Source organism: Aplysia californica, unplaced genomic scaffold (assembly GCF_000002075.1).
Source record: "Aplysia californica isolate F4 #8 unplaced genomic scaffold, AplCal3.0 scaffold00019, whole genome shotgun sequence".
In the NCBI taxonomy this organism is placed as follows: Eukaryota; Metazoa; Mollusca; class Gastropoda; order Aplysiida; family Aplysiidae; genus Aplysia; species Aplysia californica.
The window spans coordinates 1,965,991-1,975,362 of record NW_004797289.1 but is presented as its reverse complement, the minus strand read 5'-3'; the positions used below and the strand labels follow the sequence as shown (position 1 = coordinate 1,975,362).

Below are 9,372 nucleotides of genomic sequence, written 5' to 3'. Positions count from 1 at the left end.
GCGCTCATAATCATATGGCCATATGCAGTTGCGAGCGCTGTAAAAAAAAGTGTAAGAAATAGTACCGTAATATGAACCTGGTTATAACTTGTGCAGACTCGGATATACAGTGATCTTGCAGCACATAAACTTGCTTTCAATCCGTCAAATCATTAAAATTTGTCTAAACCAACACATTTCACCTGTTTGTAGGATCACTTGTCTCTATCTAAACACAAACTTTCAACCCTCCCATAATGTTGGGGTCACTGATCGATTTTGTCTCAGTGTCAGCAAAACAGCCCATTGACTGAAAAAGGATCTGTGGCAATCGAATGCTGAAGGTGCAATGATATTGGTAAAGGTTATGACATGACTCGCTTAACAGGGAAAAACTGATGGCCCCGTCTGTCCCATTGTATCCGAGCTTGACTGAAGTAGTAGGACCAACCACCTGGTAACCATTTCACTATTGAAGTATGACTGTTTAAGCAAGGCTTTTATTGCATTTGCAGTACAATTAAGCCAAGTAAATGTCGAAGGTTAGAGTGTTACAAGAGACTACTGTAACATACCCAAAAAAGGAGGAGTGATTAAGACGACAGATGTTCGATAGGAAAGAAGCAGCAACAAGGCAGTACATGCACACAAAAAAAATACAACTTGGAAGTTGAAGCAGAAAACAAGACATTTCTTAGTTTTTGTAAGAGTCTTACCGCACTTGCAACACAATAAGGTCATATAAGTGCCGAAGAATAGATGTGTTACAAGAGAGTAACATACACAAAAAACAAGGAGGAGAGATGAGGACGATAGATGTTCGAGAGGAAAGAAGGAGCAAACCACACCAGAGCACCAACCGACCACCTACAGACAAGACATTGGATCAACAGAAACAAAAGAGAATTAGAGAAGAAAGAGGAGCAACTAGTGCTACCCTCCAACCCCCCTGCGGATGTTGAGGTAATTCAAGAAACCAAAAAGAAACGAGGACATCCAATTTTTGGAACTTCATAGATTTATTGGACAAGAGGTCACAGCAAAGACAAAGGAAGCTGGGCTACATTAATTTTTGTATTTTACAACAAAGTTCTAACATTGCTTCTTTGCGCTGACTTAAAAAAAACAAAAAACAAGAAAAAAAGGACTCAAATGTGGAACAGACATACAATACAGCAAGAAATACTGTATGAATAAATAGTGTATGTCTTTTTGCATTCCCTTTCATACTGAACATTCATACTTCAATCATAATAAACTCTAATCATGAAATAGATGAGTACATATCAGACGACTCTACCAGGTATAAGTTCCATCCTGTAGTAAGTCAGTTGTTTAGTTGTTTACGAAAAAATATGTATTTTTTCAAAATAGAAAAATACATGAAAGTGTCTTTTACAATATACTAGCAAGATGCTGAGATCCTTAAATAGAGTTTTTTTGTTGTTGTAAAAATGAGAATTGTTGATATACAACTGTAGGCTTTCAGTCTAGCCTATAAGAAGTCATAGAATCAGTTATCAAAGTAGTAAAAAAAATTAGTTTTTGAGCGAAAAGTCTCGCTGACTGCATCTTAGGCTTTATGAGAAAAACTGCAGTTCATCATCTTTGGTCTTGCACAGTTGATATGCGCTCAGCTCAGGCAGTCTGTTTTCATTAGGCAGTGGCTTGAACACTCGCAAGTGAACATACTCATCCGCATCCACTTGAACCTGATGGAAGATGGAAGAGATATAAAAAATATACAGTATAACACGGATAGCTCGAATTCGTCGGGACCAGCCTCGGTAGTTCGAGGATATCTTACAAAAGATAAAAAACAAAAAACGGGACCGCAGGCACAATTCGACGGAAGCGTGATTTCGAGTCTTCTGTGTTCGACCTATCCGTGTTATACTGTAGGCATAGCCTAAGTTCAAACAATGAACAATAAAACTTTTTCTGAATATGTATACTATGAATAATGTCTTGCTTTTTGACATTTCAATTCTAATTCTGAAAAAAAACACACAAATAGTTTACATTTTCTTATGATAAATCAATTTTTTTAAAATTCAGTTCCTGTAGCCCCCACACATGTCACTTACTTCCACATTTTTGCCTCAATCAACAGAAGACAGTGTCTTGGACTTGGACTCTCTGAGCAACAAACAGTGTTTTAACAAACAGTGCTTTAAGGGTTCTGTATTATAATACATACCATGTTCCATTAACTTCATATAGACATATATGAGACGGCACAACCACTAACCTAAACTATTCCAGAAACTCCGCTGCGAGATTACTTCCTTCTCTCACTTTCAGGCCCCACCCTATGTTTTCCTATTTACCTTCAGCACTACAACTGAACATTTTCTCATGCACCTTATAAAGGCAAAACTTTTTTGTCTGGAATGACTTGCAATTGAAATCCCTGTAATAATTCTTGAATGCCCCCCCCCCCCCCCTCCCACAACATGAAAACTTACAATAATGGTCATAAAAATAATTTATAAAAATAAATTACATGTTTATTTTATTGATCCCAGAAGGGAAGCTTGGCTTACATTGGCAAACTTACATGACATACATAAATACATATACAAAATAAATATATACAAACAATCTACACCAATACAGAGCAATTTCACAACCATGCCATTGCTGGTCGCCACTGTGCATTAGTAGTGATGCATGGAAAAAGTCAATAAAAAAAAAGTGACTGTAAAGAAAATAGGATCTACTGGTGACACTTTTACCCCCATCCCACCACCCTCTTCAGATACACAGTATAATCCGTTTATATCAATATGCTTAGAGAAGCGGATCTGATGTTTATACATATTATAATATATATAAAAATGTTGATAAATGAAAATATAAAGCCAAAGAGGAAAAACTAGGGGAGGTCAGCAGTAAAAAGACAAGACAACATTATTTTTTTTATCTGGTCGCTTCCCTTGATTCTCTTTTTCCCCATGATACGGGGGTTTAAGGAAACTAACAAGAGGCAGACGGGAGGGGGAAGGGGGTGGAGATATAGTACCAAACACTGAGCAACGTGAGGCGCAAACCAAACACCAGCGCAAACTTTGTTGTAGCATCCTTGTAAGGCCTGTTTATGGCCGCTTGCTGGGGAAAATGGAAAGGCGAAGCACTGACTCACTGACCATGGCACTTGTCAGTGACAGACTGAGAATGGGATGGGGAAGGGAGTGAGCGGTCGGGAGTGGGGGTAGGCAGGAGATGCCCAGCGTGTGAGATGTTCACGTCTCTGAGGCACTGTACTGTGTTGGAGACTACACTGACGACACTGTGTAGGCCCTACATGACCTACTAAAGCCTGGTGTGTCAATCTAGGCTACTTGGCGGGTATGCAGACTCAATGAAGAACTAATGTGTTGACCATTAGCGTGGCTTTTCCCCCCATTTATGTTCGTGGGCTTCGCCAGGTACCCAGGAAGCATGTCGATAAAGCAGAGTGGGCCAAAAAAAATAGTTGAAAAGAAATCGTTTAGTGAAGATATAGAAGGAAAAATTTCGTAATTGGAAAATATGTCGATATGTTAAAATTTAGATAAATCGGATGTCGATGTAAGTGTATTATACTGTAAATGTATTCAGTTCTTTTCCCATGACCCTACATTGCATCAACTCAGTAGAAACTAAACACTGACCCTCATGAAGCAATTTGGGAAAAATTAAAGCATATATACCCTCCCATTCCCCTTCCCACTTCAAACAGCTTGACCTGATGCTTGAGATCTGAAATCAATGTGACGCTGCAGCTACTTTTTACATTTACAGGAACAGGATATACTTGTGATTATCGTGAACCATAAAAAGATATCGACAAAGGAGGGGGATTGGGGGGTGGCGGCGTTTACTTCAAAAATTTTTTTTCAAAACCTACCTTGACAAAGTAGTTTGTGCCAGCAACCACTTGAGTTCTGTAAGTCACTGCCTTGTACTGGGAGAAAGTTTTGCCAGCCTTTGTCTCCAGTGCCTCACGCACCTGGAAAAACAGTTACAGTTTAAGTAAAGAGAAGCACACCGACTCTGTTACTGTTATTTTGTGTAATGGGGCAAGTAGACAGACAGACAGAAACAGCGGAGCAATAAAAAAGTAGGGCCTGCCTGCCGTGTTCACTAGCCACCCTCTGAAAAATAAAAAAGGAAAGATATATAAGATACACTAGTCAGGCATGAGGCTTGACCTGCACATTTGGTGAACACTATCATTCATTCTCTTTCAGAACTCCTCTCATAGTTGAACAAACGGCGGTGAGCACAGAGATGATTAAGAGCTATTGCACAAATTAGACTATGTCGAATGCTATGACTGTTACAGACTGAACTGGTCTAGTTTTTTTACAGTACAGTGGAATCCTGTTATAACGAGAGGGAGGGGACTGGTGCGATATGTCCGTCATAGCAGGATTCTCATTATAAGGGATCCAGTAATAAATTCAAGGGAAATAATAAAGTAGGCCTTATCTATGAGTTTGATGTTATGATTATTTATTTTTGTTTTATCTATCTCCCCTGATGATGATTTTGTTCAACATGATCTCTAGGTCTTGCTTGATAAAAAATCGAATCAGATTTCTTTCTCTATCGCTAGATCTAGCGATATGGACTGACAGCTCGGCATTGGCAATCAGAAAGAAAGGGCTCTGGGCTAACTCGCCTGCTGTGTTTTACCCCACCCCACCCCACCCTGTGGTGCATTCGCTCCATCCATCACAGCACTGTAACCTCTCCATCCCCGCATCGGAGAAGTGAGAGGCATGGTAGGCCTAGATAACCTAGATTAGGCTGGCCTATCATGTGAAGCGTTCTGTTTGTCTGTGCAAGCCTCATTTTCCCCACTCATTCCCTCCGGCCTTTAATGTTGGGGGACACGTGGGCTCTCCCATTCTTTGTTTTGCTCATGGAGTTGTGAGGTCCTTGGTTTCGCTAGATCACCAACAAGTTTATCAACTGGTGAGGTTTAATATGTAGCCTATAATTGGTCTATGCGCTGTGCACAGCAGCAGCAATATTCCGCTATAACCGACTAGGGTGTTTGTCTAATAGCACTATAGCAGTATTTTATTTACAAAGATGAAGGGAAAAAAACCGGGGTTTTAGAATAGTGTCTTTATAACAGGCTTCTCGCTATTTCAGGACTCGTTATAAGTGGACTCCACTGTAAATGTTTTTCAATAAGCTTGAACATGGAACATTTCATACGACATATAAGACAGCAGATTATGGTTTTTGTGATGACTTGGCGGTGAACTTAACTATTATTCTGGAGGAAATCTTTGACAACATGATGACATTGACAACCCAATCCTTCCAAAACCGTGGGCCGAATGTCTTAAGCTTTAATACTTAGAAGCGAGGAGAAACTAAATATCCTGTGCAAAGTGATAAACGTTGGTACATGTATCAACCCTATTCTAGAGAGATACAGTGGAGTCCACTTATAACGAGTCCAGAAACAACGAGAAGTCTGTTATAAAGACACTATTCTAAAACCCCGTTTTTTTCTCCTCTTTACCTTTGTAAATAAAATACTGCTATAGCGCTATCAGACAAACATGCGAGTCGCTTATAGCGGAATATTGCTGCTGCAGTGCACAGTGCATAGGCCAATTATAACATAATGCAAAACCTCGCCAGTTGAGAAACTTGTTGGTGATCTAGCAAAACAAAGAAGAGGAGAGCCCATGTGCGTCAACAGTGAAGGCTGGAGCGACTGAGTTGGGAGGGTGTGGCATGCGCAGACAAGCAGAACGCATCGCGTGATAGGCCAGCGTAAGCCTAGTTTAGATTACCAAGGCCTACAATGCCTCTCACTTCTCCGATGCGGGGAAGGAGAGGTCACAGCAATGTGATGGATGGAGCGAATGTGTGAGGTGTGCAAGCAGACGGAATGCACCACAGGGTGGGGTGGGGTGGGGTAAAACACAGCAGGCTAGTTAGCCCAGAGCCCTTTCTTTCTGATTGCCAACGCCGAGCTGTCAGTCCATATCGCTAGATCTAGCGCTAGAGAAAGAAACCTGATTCGATTTTTGATCAAGTAAGATCTAGAGGCCATGTTGAAATAAAATCATCATCAGGGGAGATAGCAAAAGGAAATAAACAGAACACCAAACTCATAGATTAGGCCTACTTTACAGTTTCCCTTGAATTTATTACTGGATCCCTTATAGCGAAAATCCTGCTATAACGGACATAAAGCTCCTGTCCCCTCCCTCTCGTTATAACAGGATTCCACTGTAATAACTTTGGTATCTTTTTGAGGTAGAGCCATAACCTAGTAGTTTAAGAGAGGGGAAGAGAAAAGGTGGTAGAAAGAGTGCAGAGACGATACTAAATATTAAAAAAACCCAAAGAAAACAAAGGGTAAAAAAAATTATTTGAATTTGGGGTCATGCTCATCATGTATCCTACAATTGGCTGAGTACCAGTAATTCGTCACACGATCATTTCATCACACCGGTGCAGGCAAGACGTCACAGTCATCTCGTCACACCCCAAATCCACAAGGTTGAATGGAGATGGTCATTTCTTCACACACTTGCAAACATCAAACGCGAATTGTCGTGGCAATGGCAAATCACTATTTTTCGGGGAGGGTTAGACAGTGTGTGGAAGGACGGGGGGAAGGGGGTTGTGAGTCGTCAAGCCTACCTAATCAGCAACACCGTTCAGAATTGGGTGAGTTTTGTTTGAGTTGTATTTATTGGTGGAGGGGTGGGGGGGGAGGCTTAAATTACTTCAAAACAAAAGGGCAAAGCCCAACGATTACGTGCTTGAATTGGTGATTTATAATAAAGACTGCAATTTATGCTAATCTTCCTAAACTTTAATAACAATTTTGGAGAGATATAAGCGAAGTCATTTAGTCACACATGTGTATTATAATTGTTGGGGTGTGATGAGATGATCGGGGGACGAAATGACCGGTTTTCAATTGGAGGACAGTGGATCATTTCCTGTCGACATTATAATTTTAGTGGTGATCTTTTATACTTTAGCACGTTAAATTCCCAAAGTCTACTAATCCCCGACTCAGACCTTCAAAACTTTGAACTGGGCCTAAAAATGTGCAAACTACCGTAATTTTGTCATGAACAGATCGTATAACAGTGGTTTTCAGTCTTCCATCATGATTTTGAAAGCCACTGAGTATAATCTTGATGACATAGAATTTTTATCCAGATCTGTAAGTGGTCGCTCGTTTCGGAAGTCCTCAATTGAAGAATTTAACGTGCTAAAGTATAAGATCACCATTTTAGTTACTGCTCTACCCACTTCACTTTTCAGTTTGAGCGAGAGTAAGTAAAAATCCAAGACAAAAGTTCTGGATCAGGCACAGGTGATATAGATCTAGAATATATAGCCACTCATTTCTCAATGAGAGTGGCTATTCTCACCCGCCCGGAAGTTCTCGCAAGATCAACTCCTCCCCTCTTCTCTCTCTCTCTGTCTCTTTCTGAATACTGTCTATCGGTGTGGACGATCAAATTGACCAAAACAAAGTTAAAAAATGATGTTAAAACACAAAAGTAAATTAATTTGGTTGTCTACAAAGATGCTACGGCTATTTAACTTTTCGAATCGAGCCGAACTACGCGGGTCGCCATTTTGTTTTGCCCGGAAATTCTCGCGCTACTCCTCTCTCTCTTTCTCTCTCTCTCCACTGCCCACAGACAAAATTGTACGCTTTTAGTAGGCGACAGTTGTAATGGAATGTTTGTTCACGGCACAGAATTCTGCAGTTTTTCTGTTATCACAGTGTAGAATTCTGTGGTTTAGGGTGAACGCAAAATTTGGTGAACGCGCACCGGATGAGAATAGCCACAAGACTCGCCTGCACTATTCTCACTCCGGGTGAGAATAGAGGTGGCCTTTCTCAATATGCTCGCAAAAAACCTTCACCCACAGGCCTAGATCTAGATCTAGATCTAGATCTAGTATTAAGGAAAAGGTGGAAAATACTTTTTATACAAAATTCTTCTTCTCTGGGCTTTCCCCCAACCTACACTCTTAAGTTCTCAAAAGACAGTCACTTTTTCTGCTTCTGCCTTCTAGAGAGCTTTTTCCTTCTATTTTTCTTTTTAGTGAGATGATGTTAAAACGTTTGTGTTGGTCTTCAATAAAGTATAAAAAGGTTCTAGAACAAAACATGACATACCTGCTCAATAAGGGTCTGGACAGACTGATCGGCTTCTTTATCCTCAACCAAACCTCCAGGCATGCTCGCCATTATAATGATGATAGTTATAAGGAAGTAAAAAAGAAGCTTTCTTGAAAATAACACAAAATTTTTATAACTGCTCAACCTGCCTTTGCATCAACTGCTTCAACTTTCACCTTGTGCGGGGGAGTGGCAACATTATTCGGCCTAGCGCAATCTCTCTTTTAAATAATGAAGTGTGAACATTGGCACACAATGAACCATCCACTTTGAGAAAAAGCAGCATTTGCTACAGTACAAACCTTTCTTTACCAACATTTCAAATCCAGTATACATGATCTTCTATTTAAGTCTGCTTATCTAGATCTAGAATCTAGATTCTAGATTTAATTTAGAATCAATCTAGATCTAGATCTAGATCTAGATCTAGATTTTCTAGTACCGTGCCGTACTAGAGATCTCGATTTATTACAATTTGTTCATGTCTACACTACACCAGATCTAGATTCTAGATATCTAGATCTAGACCTACACACAATAACATCTATCAAATAAGTTTAGGCCTATTCTAGATCTAGATTCTAGAAGATAAAATAAGTACAGTAAACTAACACTTAATTAAACAACTTACCGAACCAATCAAGGTCTGGACTTCTGCATCAGCGTCCTGAGCAGGGGCGGTACCACCACAAAGCATTGTGAACGACACTAGATCTAGAGACTGGGGGAGTTGAGTTCAAATCGACGGTCAGAAGCGGACTGATTTTGGGGTTCAACGCAGATCCTTGGTTTTGTCACGGCGACGATAACATGAAGTTGTCTATTGTGTTGATAACAGAGGTTAGGCCTTAGTAGGTCTAGATCTTTACAAAAAGCCCACGCTCACGAAGTTGTAAATCATGTGATCAAAACATCATGTGATTTCTAGTCACCACAGTCGCTGTCATGAGAACGTTCGTCACGGAGATAACTGCCGATAACACTGTGCATGTTTGCTAGTTTTGCTCGTTATCTCCCATGACAACGTAGAAAACACTTTCAAAAGACAATAATAATGCGTGTATCAGCCCACTAAAGGCACAGACAGACGAACAAAACACAAGCACGCGCCCGCGCGCACGAGCACGCATGCTTGAACACTCACAAAACATGCGTACGAGGACATAAACAAGCCACTACAATTGAGAAGAAGGAGAAAAACTATAATAACTCGTCCGCCT

The 9,372-nt window shown here is 40.4% G+C and overlaps 1 protein-coding gene across 2 annotated transcripts; it reads right to left on the bottom strand.

The window, feature by feature from the left end:
* Positions 1 to 976: 976 nt before the first annotated feature.
* LOC101847239 (cystatin-B) lies at positions 977 to 9,119 on the bottom strand. 2 transcript variants are annotated; one of them, XM_005090567.2, is made up of 3 exons: positions 8,784 to 9,119; positions 3,872 to 3,973; positions 977 to 1,691 (listed from the first exon to the last, which is right to left on the bottom strand). In XM_005090567.2, exons 1-3 carry the CDS (start codon positions 8,847 to 8,849, stop codon positions 1,560 to 1,562), a joined length of 300 nt encoding a protein of 99 aa, XP_005090624.1. In that variant the 5' UTR covers positions 8,850 to 9,119; the 3' UTR covers positions 977 to 1,559. The 2 variants fall into 2 exon arrangements, with proteins under 2 accessions (XP_005090624.1, XP_005090623.1); XM_005090566.3 differs by lacking the exon at positions 8,784 to 9,119 and adding an exon at positions 8,150 to 8,340.
* Between the last annotated feature and the right edge of the window lie 253 nt (positions 9,120 to 9,372).

What these genes read in the sequence shown, in the direction of transcription:
- LOC101847239 (XM_005090566.3), bottom strand. Translation starts at nt 8,221, where the DNA reads ATGGCGAGCATGCCTGGAGGTTTGGTTGAGGATAAAGAAGCCGATCAG. An exon ending in TCCAGACCCTTATTGAGCAG is followed by an intron (nt 3,974 to 8,149) that starts GTATGTCATGTT and finishes CTGTTTTTCCAG; the next exon opens with GTGCGTGAGGCACTGGAGAC. An exon ending in GCACAAACTACTTTGTCAAG is followed by an intron (nt 1,692 to 3,871) that starts GTAGGTTTTGAA and finishes ATCTTCCATCAG; the next exon opens with GTTCAAGTGGATGCGGATGA.